General features: G+C 36.6%; 1 protein-coding gene across 4 annotated transcripts in view; it reads right to left on the bottom strand.

Moving 5' to 3' along the window:
- Positions 1 to 509: 509 nt before the first annotated feature.
- SWT1 (SWT1 RNA endoribonuclease homolog) overlaps positions 510 to 16165 on the bottom strand; it is a 129642-nt gene continuing 113986 nt past the window's right edge. For all 4 annotated transcript variants that reach the window (XM_074308583.1, XM_074308584.1, XM_074308586.1 and 1 more), the window contains exon 19: positions 510 to 1503. In XM_074308583.1, coding sequence (XP_074164684.1) covers positions 1371 to 1503 — 133 coding nt within the window. In that variant the 3' untranslated portion in view covers positions 510 to 1370. The remainder of the gene's footprint in view (positions 1504 to 16165) is intronic.

Genomic DNA, 16165 nt, shown 5'->3' with positions numbered 1-16165 from the left:
ATAAAAGTAAAGGGAATCTGTGTCCTTAACCTAGAAAAAGGAATTGGATTAGATGAAATAAGGTCCCTTTAAAAGTCCAAATACTTATTTATAGCATTTGATGATAAAATATGTTAATTTGAAAGAGCATTTAAAGTGACTTGTCCAAAAAATACACAGGTGATAACCAAACCAAGATTCAAATATGTATTACAGTAGTATTCAGATTACATAAAATTGCCTTATGGTTGTGGTCCAGTAACCTTGTGTTGTCTGACTTCCACATCCTGGTAATGGACCTTAACTATGCTGTCTGTCTTGTATGTTCAGGTGCTTCATAGTGTTAAGTATTTTCAAGTTAATGAAAACTGTCAAAGTAAAAATTCAGTTTTCAGTTTCAGCCACTTCCATTAAATATACAAATTGGGTATTTGGAGTGGAAACATTTACATGCTACCCTAACTAGCAATTTAAGATCTCTTCCAGTCCCTCATGTAACTTATTTGAAAGAAAAGTAAAGCAAGAAACACTTAAATTTACTCAAAAAAATTTATTTAAATTTTTCTAAAATAAATAAGACATATATTTGGAATAGAATGCCTAGTTGGATTTGTTACCAAATGTAGAATATATTTCTAATTCATTGTACAAATGAATAATGCAGAAGATTAAATGTTGAGTTTCAGCCAAGAGCTAACATTGCTAAAACTATAAACTAGGGCAGAGTTGCATTTCAAGTAAATCCTCTTCTAGAAATAAAGGATGCTTATAAGAATTGAAGATTGGAAGAGGTAGAGTTGCATTGCAGCTTAACTTCGATGCCATAGTGTAGGAACTGAAAGCAGCAAAATGACCCCAAAATAAAAGCTTTAGGTCATAACTGAAGATTTTCATATTAAAGGCTACATCAAAACGTGTATTAAATTAGTTCCCTGGCCTGCAGGGGTAAATCCAGATCAAAACAAATAGTCCAGGTGGCTGAAGTTCAGTTTGTAAGATGTGGCCATATTGGGATTGGTTCTTATGTCTGGTCCCACAACTGTGACAATATAACCTGACTTTAAGGACAAGTTCAAGCTGGGAAGAGACTGAACAGCCAGCCACATCATCCCATCTATAAAACCTAGGGATAAGAGGAGTGGGGAATGTTGTTGACTCCAAAAGAACTGAACTTATACAGTAAAAAAACATTTGTCCCAGGACATAAGCACTAAGCTTTTTTCAGGTCTTAGCTGTTTCAGGAAAAGGCAGTCAAACAAACATGAAAATCTGAGGACTATTCTTGATCCAATTTGGGGTTTGGCTCAAAAGACTTCACAACAAAACAAAAACTACATTATACTGTTATTTCAACTAGTCCAACTCATATAAAGGATTAAGGAAGAAAACATTTAACAAGTCCTGTAGTTGAGCATATCTTCAGACCATCCCCGATTTTTGGCTTCCATATAGACAGAGGCATTGCACTGCTGCATGGTGTATTCCATCTGGGCCAGCTGACAACATCCAATTTTTAACTTTTCCCTAGAAAAGAAAAAGTATTAAACAAACCTGGGAAAGCAACAAAAGGGTGATTTTATAAATGTGTTCTATATGATAGAAGATGTTGGCTTAAAAACAATTTATGTTAGGACATGGGGAATAGGGTTTTCCTGCTGTACTAGACAGCCCCAGCTTATCTTATTCTACGGAATTTAAGACACCTAAGTGTGAAGGGGCAGGTCAAAGTCTCCACAGCTATGAATTACGGAGTTGCAAATCGCCCTTTACTGACTCAGAAGTTGCTTGTGGATTGGGAGGGAAATGGAGGCAAGAAGGAATATGAGGGAGGTCAAAGAATGAGGCAGTTGCATTCTCCATGCATTGTCATCATCCTTTCACATGAAGGGATCTATTTTGCTGGTCACAATTAGATCCCAGTAGCCACTAGCAGGTGACTCCCTTAACAAATGGAGCCCGAACAGGGACACAAGAAACAAAGATGCAGCATTGCTAGAGAGTAGGATCCTCCCTTCAGTAACTCAAGGGAAAGGAAAGGAAGGGAAGAGAGACCCAATTGGTGTAATTAAAATGGGCCAGTATATCAAAAGGCCGAGCCAGGAGACTGATGAGAGACTTAAGAAAAATGCCTGTTCTGCTACAGTCCTCTTCTCCTTTGTCAGAAAGTTTACTTCCATGACATCTCAAGATTTAACACCTGCTATGGTGTCTCACCCTGAAACCATGTAGAGGAATAAATAGGATGGAAAAGAGTGCTGTTTGCATTCCTCAGGATGCAAACTCTGATAATAGCTGCTGCATAGACTTACTGGCCATACTGTTGGGGGCGGGGGGAGGAGAAATAATTGTGTTGCCATAAAACAAAAACGGAGAACTATTAAGGACCACACCTAAGTGTGAAGGGATGGTCAATTCTCCAAAAGCCCCCACAGCTTTGAATTATAACACCCTTGAAGGAATTGCAAATTAGCCCTTACTGACTCAGATGTTGCTTGTGCATGGGGAATGAAGCATTGGAGGGAAGAGGAGAGAGGTCAGAGAATACAACTGCCTCTCAGTTCTGTTGGTCAGAATTAGATCCCTAGCAGCCACTAGCAGGTGGCTCTGGTAACAAGAACTCCTCTTCCATAAACTTGACACTTGAGATAAATTGAAAAGTTAAAGTGACATATCCAGGGCTAAAAAAAGTGAATATCTGGGGCTGGGTCAGAACTCAGGAGTTTTATCATTTCCACATCCAACATTCTACCCACTGTTAGAAGAACAAAGTACAATTTCCATGGGGTAGGTCGTGATCTTCCAAAAACACTTAACTGCCTTGTATTTTGTATTCATTCAATAAACACTTATTAAGCCTCTACTTACATGCCAGGCACTGTGCTAAGGGCTGAGGATACAAAAAGAGTCCAAAAACATTTCCTGCCTTCAAAAAGCAGGCTAATGAGATTGACAATATTCAAATAAAACATATAAAAGAAGCTATATATAGGAGAAATATCATTTAAAGAGGGTAAACTATCAATATGTAGTCTCTGACAATGCAAGAGTATTATAATTTGTATTACTAGAGTGGCTAGTAATAAATAGTGCCTTCATATACTAATTATTTAATAAATCTGAATTGATTGGCAGACTCGAAATGGCTCTAAATAAACTAACAGTGAAGCTGGGTAGCCAGGCATATTTCATGGCAAATACAGCATTCTTTTCTATAGAAGCACAGCTTCTAGGAGATTCTCAGAGCTGGACGTCCAAAAAGAGCCCATGTATATGATTAGGCCAAATCAATACAATACAGCCTCATCAGAGCTTGCCTGGGTTAAATCTGTTCAGTTCCATTTAATAAATATTGCTGAATTGTTTTATCTAGAAATCTCCCATTTTTGATAAATATACATCCTGTAATTGATTCTTTCAAGGATGTGAGAATAGGAAAGAGAAAATTATGGCACTAATCCTACAGAAAGATACATTAGTAGATAGTTCAAAAAACCCCCAGCAAAAATTGAAGGTAGCAAAGTGTACACCCTTTTAAAATCCTGTTAGGTTACAGCTATTGTAGTAAGTACTGAAAATCAAAATGAACACATGAAAGATACACACATAGGGGTGGCAATAAATGTCAGGAAAGAGAAAATACAATTTTACAAGTTTTCCTAGAGTCTTGAACTATCATTTTATAGGCATTCTGTAGAATTTCCATTCCCTTTTCTAAATCTTGGCTCAAGTCATCTCTACAGGAGTGAAATAAACTTTCTGTATTAAGGTTTGCCTCTCAGGCTGGAAGCATCAGAAATAGAAAGGGGGAGCAGTCAGCCGTTTTAGGAAGGTATACAAGAAACCACTTTGGATCAGGCAATTCTTTTTGGAGGGACATAAATTCTCTCTGGCTCTTCCATTCCCTGTATTTAAACTTCTTATAACTAAAAGGGTCATTCACACTCTTGCAGTACATGCCAAGAATCATAGCAGATATTTAGTCTTGCTCTAATTTTTAAAAAATCAAGTCCTAATGAATTAGAGGATGAGGTATACAAATGCTTCTTTCCTTTGGTCAGTTAGTCCATCTGTGAAAAAGACTCCTGATTCCCTTGTCTCTTATTCTGTATGTGGCTCTTTAGTGCAGATGATCTCTCTGCAATATCTCTAATCTTCAGTTTGATTACTTCTTTAGTGTGATTCACAATTTTGGCATTGGAGCCCCCTATAGCAGAGTTTGGTCATGTTTTGAGTAAAGAGAGCCCTTCTATATTCAAATGAGCAATTTAAATTGCAGAAAATACTTTACATGTGTGAAATGCTTGTTCTCTTTTGAGGCATTTCGATTCAATTTTGATATAGTATTATAGTTAGCTATGAACTATGGAGTAAAATGTCTGACTCAGATCCTAGCCCAGACCCCAGTTTGAGGGGTAGCTTAAAATTATTTTCCTCATTTGTAAAGTGCAGACACATGACATCTGCATTAAATAAATGTGAGATGTTATTACTGCATTTTATATACCAGGTCATGGCATAAGGGTCCTTCTGCTACTGGGTTTATTTCAAATAACAGGATGTACTCTATGTAAGAATTCACTGAACATGTGGCTTAATGGATACTCATGTAACCTCTACATTTTCAGCGATGAAGAACTAACTGCTTTCTTTTTCAAATCCAATCATTATTTATTTAGCACCTATGATGCAGTTGGTGCTGTATCAAGCTCTGGAAAATAAGACGTAATCCTTGTTCTAGGAGCTTAAGAGGCAACTATATAATGATAATACAAAATACATTAATAAATTAGAAAGTTCAAAGGAAGGAAAATTCAGAGTAGACTTACCAGAGAAGCTGTCATTTTTTAGATGGGCTTTTAAGGATAGGAAAAGTTTCAACAAGAGAGGATGGGAGAGGGCATTCTAAGAAATTCCCAAATTATTTGGCAGGCAATAAAGACTGGGGCAGGGGGTGGTCATTAAAGGGCTGGAATAACTCATCAGCCAGAATACCAGAAAAGGCTATTTAAAAAATTATAGAGCTCTTTTTAAAATGTCAGAACTACAGCTGGTCATTTGTAGCCAATTATTCATGCAACATTTATTTAATTCTAAAATCTCATAGTGTTGAAATGATAATGAGTTGTCAAAAAAAAATTTTTTTTGGTCCCACAGCTTTAAGTTAGACAAAAGGTTCTTAAATTCTCTCGAAGTTTGCCCCCCAGGTTTGGAAGATGTTTTTGCATTAGTCAGTCTCATTGTCTTTTTCATTCCTTTCAAAAACTCTGTGCTCACAATGGCAGCCAATACTGTTCTAATTTTTTCACAAGTCTTTTATCATCAAAGTTGTCTCCCTATTCCTCTTCCTCTTTTTCATAACCTTCTTCCTCATCACTGTCTTCAGTTACCCTGCTACTGATCACAAGTCTATTAGGATAAGAATTTTTGCCCTGAGTCCATATCAAATGGATTTTCTTCTTTCTTGGGTTTCTCAGGGGCACTGGCTGGAATCTTCTTGGCTATATCTTCAGAGCTGCTTTAGGCTGCATACCTATCTAGAAGTTCACTACTGAAATCCAAAAAATCCCTTTTCCTATTTGAATTTTCATAGCAAAATGATGGAAAGATCAGAAAAGCTCAGAATGCAAAAGTGGCAGCAAAACCTCCACAAAAAATAACTTAGAGGATCTTCCATGGTGGATAGGGTTGGCAGTCACTAACTACAGTAGCTACTGAAGGTGGAACCCTTGCATCTTCCCAAAGTTTCTTAGAATTGGCCCAGTAGCCATCAATGACTGACTACAATTCAACTTAGCCATCATTTATTTTGTCTGCCAAGGATATAGATATATAGAGAGAACTTGAGGCTAAGAATTGGGCCATTGAATCTCTGGCACAGTAGGAGAGTTTGAATCAAATTTTAATGGGCCAGTTTCCTGACAGTGCACTTCTAGGGATTATAGTAATCCAGCTCCCATATGGCCAGGGATCTGGGTAGTTCCAAAATAGATGAAGCACCTTCACTGTGGTGAACTTTTTTCTACAGAGGCTCAAAAGAGAGCCTCAATCTTCTTAATGAAGTAATGAGGAATCCCTGGGATAACTGAGTTACCATTAGCTCAGGAACTTGTAGTGATAGAAGGAAGAAAATATCAATATGGATAAAAATGGATGTATTAAATGTTAAGTTAAGAGAATGCCTAGGAAAACAGCACCCTGTTCTCCTCTTTCTATTCCTATAGACATAAGTACATAATAATTCCCCCCCCCCACCCCCGAGGCTGGGGTTGAGTGACTTGCCCAGGGTCACACAGCTAGGAAGTGTTAAGTGTCTGAGACCACATTTGAACTCAGGTCCTCCTGAGTTCAGGGCTGGTGCTCTATCCACTGAGTCACCTAGCTGCCTCCAGTACATAACAGATTTAAAGGGGTTTTCCTTGGCATTAGGGTAACCTCCATAAGCCATCCAGAAAGATGTTAGTTTTGGTATGGATCTGAAGTTGTGAATTTGATCCCAACTAACTTTTAGGATTGAAGGTTGAATTGGGCCCTACAGGACATGCTAGAATAATTCTACATTTAAAGATAAGTTTTTAAAATTCCCAAAATGTCAAGGGACCTCTAGATCAAGATCATCAGACCTGTAACCAACTACCAATAACATCAGAGCAAGCAGAGGAGAAAGTCAAAAAAGACCATTGTCAAGATGGCCAAGATATTTACCAGGGATGTCTAAAAAAGGCAGCTTTTACATCATCTCATTAAGCTCTAAGAAAGCTCAAAGCATGCAAGCACTTATATATGTACTCATATTAACAAAGACCCAAACTTCTGGAAATCATAAATTAATGACCTGAGTTTCATGGAAGCCTAAGTTTGAACTCTCAGAATTTCTTTTTTCTTTTTCTTTTTTTTTTAAACTACGATAGCATCTAAGTATCTGAGCAGCATTAACTGGCAACCAAAATAAAATATACAATACAGACAGTTCAAATCCTACTCTGGTATCTCATCATAAAAGAGAAGTAACTGCTTTAAAAAGGAGTACAAGTTCTAAAACATAACAGCTGCCAATAATAAACCCTCACTTACACTTCAGTTACATCTCATTGGTCATTAGAGATATTCTTCTAAACTGTTTAGAAGTTAATAAATACAAAATCAGTCAGTCAACAAACCTTTATTGAGCGCCTACTATGTGAAAGGCAGTGTGTTAAATAACAGAGATTAAAAAGGCAAAAAATAGTCATTCCAAGGTAATTCACAATCAGGAAGACAACATGCAAAAATACTGTGTGTGAAATATATATGCAAAATCAAGAACTTTGGAACTGACTGAAATTTATGAAGATGTTGGCAAAGAACTGCCCAGGATGGTGTGCCTGCATCAAAGAAGGTGCTGTGCTCTACTAGAAAAGCAGAATTTCAGCAGCTCAAAAGAAATCAGATGCACAAATTTAGCAAGTCCACCCTAAATGTTTATGTGGAGTATTTGGGCCCAACTTGTGGTAGAACATTCCAAACATATTGGTCTGGTCAGCCAAAATCGGACACACTGTAACTTAACTCTAACATAGTGATGTCATTTTGGACCTCTTTGAGTATGGACAACCAATCATACAAAATAAAATGGAGATATTCTCAGAAGGAAGGCACTAAAATGTAAGGCAAACCATACTTACAGATTTTGCCCAAAGACTATCTTATCCCTTTTCTTTTTCCACACCCCAGCTTTCAGTGACCTCCACTTCTGTAAGTTTAATTAAAATCTCTACAGATACAAGTCACAGATCTATACATCAAGCCCATTTTTCTCCTCAGTTCCAGGCTCAACTGCTTATTAGATGTACGACATACTCAGTATGTCCAAAACAAAATATCTTTCTCATCACCCCACCCCCTTTGGCAACCTGCAGTATTTTTGCGGAAGGTACCACCATTCTTCCAGTCTTTCAAATTCATATCAACTCCTCACTCTACCTTATCCCCCATAGATCTTTTATATCCTATGCCTTCTCTTTCCTTATACAGCAATCTTAGTTTGGGCCTACATCACTATACAGACTCTAAAAATGACTTCCTTACCCCAAGTCTCTCTCCCTTCCATTAAGCTGCCCAAGTGCTTTCCTTTAGTGTAGATCTGGCTCCATCCCTCCCCACACTCCCTTTGCCTCTAGGACAAAACACAAACTCCCCTGTTAAGCTCCTTACAGTCTGGGCCTGCTCTCCCTCATCTCTGCAAGATCCTGACATATTACCTTCCTTTCTGCAATCTGTGGCCCAGCTAAGCCGACTTAGGGTTCCCCACAGTGAGCAGGCTCTCACATTTCCTGGGTCTATGTCTTTCACTGGATACCCTTCATGCCAGGCAGGTACTCCTTCCTCCACTTCACAGACCCCCTCTCTTCCTCCCAAATGTTCCTCAAGCACTACCTTCCCTCCACATTTCTTCTAATCCCTCCACTTACAGGTTTCCTCCTTTCCTAAACTATCTTGCATTAACTTTATTATGTATATACTTAGGTATAGACATGTCTCCTCAGATAGAATGTAACCTTCTTGAGAGGAAGAACTGTTTTGGGGTAGCTAGATGACACAGGGAAGAGAGGGCTACACCTGAAGTCAGGAGGACCTGAATACAAATCTGGCCTCAAACATATTTATTAGCTATGTGATCATGGGGAAGTCACTTGACCCCAATTACCTTACCTACCCCCCCCAAAGTAGGAACTATTTCTTTTTTTGTGTGTTTATATTCTTACATAGTGCCTTACAATAAATGTTTATTCACTTAACTAAAACAAACCTACTCGTTAAAGATGTTATAACTATCCTAGGTCTAATTTGGATAATGCAAGGACTCCAAGTACTATATATTTCCAAGCTGGAAGCTTTTGAATATGGACCTGGCAATGGGATTGTATGGCTACTGTCTAAACACTTCTACAAGTTAACTAAAAAAAAGGATGGAAGGTTGGCTAAGAAATGAGGAACAGAAGTTTTTTGTTTTTGTTTTTTTACTGTACTTAAATAATTACTACAGATCTAGACAGTAACAGAAACTTCAATTGAGTTCCCTTTCACAAGGGAGTTGAGTTCCCTTCATTTAGACCACAATAATACACCAATTGTTTCAAAATGCAATCTAGAAAATGTAATGCCATTTGCTGTGACCAAAATCCACAAGGATTAAGGTTTGTTTATATTTCTCAACAAAGGTATTACATGGGGCAGTGAAGGTAACAAGTAAATTAGCTCAAGCTCATATGAGACAGATACGAAACACTGCCAGCTAGAAGTTTAAAATGTACTCCCCAGAGTTCAACAATACAAAACAATGAAGTCATTTCCTATGACAAGAGTGACCTGTAATTTGCGCTTTATAAATTCTAGTATTTCTACTAAAGTTCTACAGTAGTCTCCAGTGTGGCACAAAGATAAACTTATGTTCTTGAAGGCTATGTTAGGACAAAGTTTGGTCTGATGTACTGGGAAACATTCAGACCCAGGAATAGACAACATATCTGTTGTCTGAGAACAGGACTACCTAAGTTTGGAAAAGATCATCATCAAAAGGTTAAATAGCAAGTAGTCAAGATTTTGGGGACCATGTAAACTTGTCAAACCACCTAACTAATGTACTGAGGGATTACACTGTGCAAAAGTGGAAGGTGTTATCTGCAATGATGAAATCATAGATACTTAATGTAATTTGGGAAAGGATTCATTAGACAATATTACCCTTTTTACCCATAAAAAATTATCAATTTCTATGATTTTTAGAGTTTGAACTGATGTTACAATCCTCTTGAATTTTCATATAGTTTTCAAACCTAGTGCAAGAAGGTTTTCTTTTTCTTTCTGTCCTTCTCCCTTCCTTTTTCCTTTTTTCCTTCCTTCCTGTTTTTGGTATAGTGTGAAACATTAGATGAGAAGCACTGTGGTATAGTGGATAAGGAAGTGGCTTGAAAATCAGGAAAATCTGAGTTTAAGACTTGTTTCTGGTGCACATTGGCTCTGCTCATCTGCTTGGGGCCTCAGACAGCTCTGGAAGTTCTCTATATTAATAAATAACAAGTTCAGTCCAAAAGTAATTAATACTAACAGAAGTGACTCTCTATAAAGCAAAACATCTGTAAAGGTTTAACAAAACAAACATTTGTTAAAACTCATGTTCTGTGTCAGATCCTGAGTTATCAAGACAAAAGTTAAACATCTCCAGCCCCCAAAGGACTGAAATTCTATGGGGAAATATAATATGTACAGAGATAAGTAAATACAAGATAATTTCAGAAGGGAGAGAAGTCTAACTGGGTGGTAAATAGCTAAATCAGCTAGTAGTAGAAGCTAGCACCTATACTGTGTCTTGGAAGAAAATAAAGGTACATAATGAGGAAGTGGTAGAAGTCTGTGCAAAGGCATAGGAATGGGAGAGAGAAAACAAACTACCAGGAACATTTTGTTGTTGATTGAAGCATAGAGAACAATATATTAAATATATTAAATTAAAACACAAGATGGGGGCAGGGACTTAAATTCTAGACTGTGGTGAGCACATAGGAGAGAGGAAGTAAGAAGCAACAGGAAGTCCAACCAGGTTAATTTCAATAATCCAGGGAGAGTGGTCGAGAAGTTCTGAATTAAAGTAGCGAATAAACAATGAAAAGAGAATGAATGTGGAAGAAGAGGACTTGCAAACTTATTTGGAAATATTGATGGAACAGTGAGATAAAGCTCTCTAGCAGACAACTGATAAAGTAAAAGAGAAATGCAAGAAAGAGTTAAATTTGGGAGCTACTGAATATGAAATGATAAAGCTATGTAAAGATAACTGAATCAAGAGAGTAGATGACAACAAGAAACTGAAAAAGTTCCAGGTCAGGGAAACCTATAAATAGTGTGTGGGAGATAAATAATGCTTTGGTAAAAAGTTTGAGTGAGATCAAAAGAACCAGAAAAATACAATGTTATTACCAAGTAAGAAATAAATCTCAAAAGCTAAAGAAAGGTAAAATAGGATAAAGAAAAAAAGCCATTACATTTAGTAATTAGAGAGATTGTTGGTAACCTTGAAAAGAGCAATCTAAGTGGTGTGAAGAGAAGAAAGTTTTGGTAGGGATTGAGAAAAGAATAGGTGATAAAAAATTGGAACTAATAATTATAGATGATTTTCTAGGAATTTGGCTTGAAAGGGAGAAATAGACTTTAACAGCATTTCAAATATTCTATTTTCATTTTTATATAAACACATCTTAATGTGCAAGGCTCTCTGCTAATGTTATGCAAGAAAGAAAAATGTACAGAATTTTTAGGATTTCATTATTACTTGTTGGTCTTGCTCATTTTTGAACAGTCAGGAGATATATTTGTCAGAACTTTCTAAAAAGAAAGCCCCTCTAGCTCTTAGAATACTGTGTGCCCTGGCCACCTCTCTATATAAGATCCCATCACTTAAAATTGGCCCACATTTAAACCACACTTTCCTCTTAAATATAAAATAAAACCTGAGTATACAATATAAACTGTTATTTTCAATATGAATAAGCACAATATACATATGTTATGAATGTATACATACATATATAAAACACAGATTCTGGGGGGGGGGGGGGGCTTGGTATAATGCAACCTTTCAATTATAAAACAAGACCAAAAGACAAAGATTTTAGAAAGCTAGTGAAAAATTGCTTGTTTCCGTGGTAATGCTTGTCACAATGAGATATCATTTTTGAGGAGCTTGGTGCAGATGATTCTCAGATCAGTTTAACCAACCCTAACCTCTTTTTTAACATCCAATCTCTTATCTCCAACTGACTACTGGGTATCTCAAACTAACCGTCCCACTGATTATTAAACTCAACAGATCCAAAGTGAACTTCCCCTTTCACCTTCCCCCCCTTTTTCTAATTGCCCTATTACTTTCAAGAACACCACCATCCTTTATATCACTAGGACTCACAACTTAAATGTACTTTTTTGGTTACTTATTCTTTCTCACCCTTGTGTTCAATCTGTTACCAAGACCTGTTGATTCTACTACTGACACTGCCACCACCCTGGTTCAGGCCCTCAGCATGTTACACCTATTACAACACTATTGTTAATAGCCTTCTAGCTGGCCTTTCTACTTCATTTCTAGTCCATTCCCCAGGTAGCTATCAAAGTGCTTTCCCAAAACTAAGTCTAACCAGGTCACTTGCCTATTCAATAAATTCCAGAACCTCCCAACTGCTTCAGGAGTGAATATAAAATCAATCCTTGGCTTTAAAGCCCTTTAAAAACTTTTCCCTCCTTACCATTCCAGTCTTTTTTTACACTTAATGTCCTCTCTTATCTGATAGATGACTCTGATCTCCTTTCCATTCCTTACACAAAAACTTCATCTCTAGATTTTACATTTTCTCTGGAGGTCCTCTATGCCTGGAATTCTTTCCCTCTCCATATCTACGTCCTGACTTCCTTTTAAGTCTTTGTTAAAAATCCCATTTTCTACAAGAAACCTTTCCCAGTCATTCTTAATGTTAGTACCTTCCTCCTGTGATTATTTCCAATTTATGCTGTATATAAATTGTATATAATTGTTTGCATGCTGCCACCCTCCACTCCCATTAGAATATGAGTTTTGGAGAAGACAGGGACTGTTTTTTTGCCTCTTTTTATATTTCTAACATCTGGCACATAGAAGTTGTTTAATAAATGCTTACTGATTTGACCTGTTGGGTAAAAATGAACATGAAAGAAACTAAGGATGTGGGCTAAGAATAAAATTTCAGTAGCTTAAGCTAAGTTTAATATCAGTGAAAAAAAAATGCTGCTTGAATTTTTTTCCACAAATATCTTAATGCCTATACTAAATTAAGAATTGCATCTAAAAATATTACATTACTTTAGGGGCATCTGATTTTCCTCAACTATTTTCTATATTAAACCAGAAAAATGGGTTGGTGGGAAACTTTAGTTTCCCATCACATTTAAATGCTTCATGGCATTTCACCAGCTCTACCTGCTACATGTTCACTTTACTGTTGACTGTAAATTATAAGATAGTAAGGAACAATTCCTTCTGAATACCAAATCAATCATTTCCATTAATAACATACTTCAAGGATCTTTTCCAGGTAAAATATCTTGTGATGATTCCTGGTATATATGCTTACTTGCAAAGATGACTGAAACATTTTCATGACACATTTTAATAAGATTTTTAAAATGACAATATAAACAGCTCTGGCTCATAAATGTTTAATACCCTATCTTTTCAATTAAAAATCCTGCTGCATCATTCCTGTACCAATTACCAAAACAAAGATAGGATATAATACTAAGATTTCTCCAAGAATAATCAAGATACATTATGATAAACTCTTGACTTAGTGGATTTTAAAGTAATCTGAAATATTAATGAACTAAGAGAATGTATAGTTAATCCTCACTCTTAGCCTAACAATTTGGTTATGTTCCCTCCTGATGATAGACAGAAATGTGACATAGTCAGAGAGCCAGCCTCAAAGACTAGATTCAAACCTTGCCTCTGAAATGCACTGGCCTATGACCCTGGGCAAGTGATTTAATTGGTCACTGGGGCAATTCTGTAAGACTAAATAGCAAAGATTAGATCCCAATCTGTATTAGTAAAGGGAGTTTCTTCCCCTGAAAGTTCCCTAAACCAATGAAATCAGAGGTCTAATCTCTATCCCCATTACTGGTCTGGTGAGGCCAGAAAAATGCTAGTCTTTTGATTAACATTCTATTCATACAACCCTCCATGAAGGAAGAACCAGAGAAACTAGTTCCATGGTGAGGTATTGCAACAGACCTTTGATCTTAGCTAGCTAGGTGAGCAGCTGCTGAGATTATGCTCCACCAATATCTTCTAGTCTTGTACAACTCTACTTTCATAAACTCCTCATAAAAATTTCAACCAATATGGTGGGAAGTTTCTAGCAGCTCACCTGACATTGCACAAACACCAGGAAAGATCACAGGCTCTCCATCTTTCTGTATGACGGGCCTACCCATTCATCTAAAGTACTTCTTTACTGGCAATACAAGAAGCCGAGTCACGCCAACTTCACTGCCTACTAACCACAACTTCAATTCTGCAGTATCCTACAAGTTGAGGTCAAAGATCATCACTAACACTGAGGTTAGTGAGATGGGCCTTTGTTTTAGGAGAGTATCTGGGCCATTAAATCACTGAAAAATTTCCAAATTTAATCCAACTCAATTTCCTTCTTCTCTCTCAATCTTGATCCAGTTCATGGTTTATCTACAGAGCCTGTCCAAAATAGATGAATTGATGGACCATAGCTATAAATTCTCCATTCAAGTACAAATCATAGTAGGGATAAAAATTTTTCTTCTATACTTGTTTTAACTGCATATATAGTTAAGTTGACCTCTTTTGAGGATTTAAGGATTTCATTTAGGATGGTTAGTAATATTCTGAAGCTTGATGAAACTACACAATGTCATTTATAAAAGGGAGCATCTGAAAGACTTCACTAGCTATAAGGAATCCCTTAAATATCCTCCTTGATAATAGAGAAAACTTTTAGTAAATATGCATCTGTTTCTTTGATATTAATAACCAGAAGGTTACTGAATAAAATTATTTTTTTATGTTTCAAGGAATAAAGATATTGTTCTCTATTAAATTATTTTTATAGTAATAATAATAATAAATAACTACAGTGGTTTCTTACATTTACTACACACCTTTTGGACAACTGCACAGCTGGAAAGATTTAATGTGTTGTAGAATATATCTTGCCTCTCCCTAAGTGCCAAATGAGAATAAAAGAAAAATAAATCCCATTACAAACATGTATAGTCAAGCAAAACAAACTTCCATATTACCTTTATTTAAGATATATATATATATACATATATATATATATATAGAGAGAGAGAGAGAGAGAAAGAGAGAGAGAGAGAGAGAGAGAGAGAGAGAGAGAGAGAGAGAGAGAGAGAGAGAGAGAGAGAGTGTTTGTGTGTACACCTACAAAAACACACTATGCTCTATGTCTCTCACTTCTCTATCAGGAAGTAAACAATAGGTTTCATCACTAGACTTCTGGAATTGTAATAGACCATTACATTGATTGGAGTTTCTAAGTCTTTCAAAGCTGAATATATTTTCAATATTGTTGTTACTGTACAGTGTGTTTTGGTTCTACTCACTTCATTTTGTATCAGTTCATATGTCTTCCAAGATTTCAATGAAATCATCTTCTTTAATATAACTTAACAGGAAAATAGCATACCAACACATTTATACACTATAATTCATTTTGCCCTTCCCCAATTGATCATACCCCCCTCAAAATCCAATTCTTTGACAAAAATATTTTGGTACATCTTTAACTGGAATTTGTTTTGCTTAAAATTAATCTCTCTATATAATATACCCTCTAAATTCCTTCTCTCCATTCCTCATTCCCTATAATGTACCAAACTGTCTATATGTATTCTTCCCTCCTTAGACCAATTGAAATGAGTGAGATTCAAGTGCCAATTGCTTCCATGAAATGCTCTTTTTTGTGTAGACTTCTACTTGTGTACTGATAATTTCCCTCAAACTTTCCTTTCTCTTCTCCCCAGCTCTCAAGTGTAATCATCTGTCCCTCCTTTTATCCTTCCATTTAGATTGTCTTATGACATTATAAACTACTCTCAAGTCTTCTATCTAATTAGGGTCCCTCTATGACGCTTTTCTAATGTTTCTCCAAAATCCCATTTGAACTTCAAAGTTTCTAAGTGGCTCTAGGAATGTTTTTGTTTAACATGAAGTGCCCTTGATAGATCTGGGAACTAGCTCTCTTGCTCTAGTCTACAGCCCCTTCCTGCACTGAAGTGGTCTCATGTGGCCGACTCTTGCTCAGTCCCCATTGGTAGTGTCCAAATTCTGTCTCCCTGCTGCCCTGTTAGCTGGAAAAGTGATTTGCTGTGTCTTTTTTTAGATTTAACAAACAAGATTTGGACTGGTTCTGTTCTGTTGACCTGTTTGGAGTTCTTCTGAGGGGGTACTTCATCTCTGCTACTTTGCCATCCTGGCTCTACCTTCTGAGATAAACAATGTGGCTTCTAAAGCTTTGGTGTCTCTCATTTCTTTGCTTTCCTTTTCTGTGTCCACCTTTGTGCTGAAAGTACCTATTTTTTAAAATATATATATATATATATATATATATTTAATTTAGAAGGCCTT

This window comes from Sminthopsis crassicaudata, chromosome 4 (genome assembly GCF_048593235.1).
Source record: "Sminthopsis crassicaudata isolate SCR6 chromosome 4, ASM4859323v1, whole genome shotgun sequence".
NCBI lineage: Eukaryota > Metazoa > Chordata > Mammalia > Dasyuromorphia > Dasyuridae > Sminthopsis > Sminthopsis crassicaudata.
This window is presented reverse-complemented; position numbering and strand designations above follow the sequence as displayed.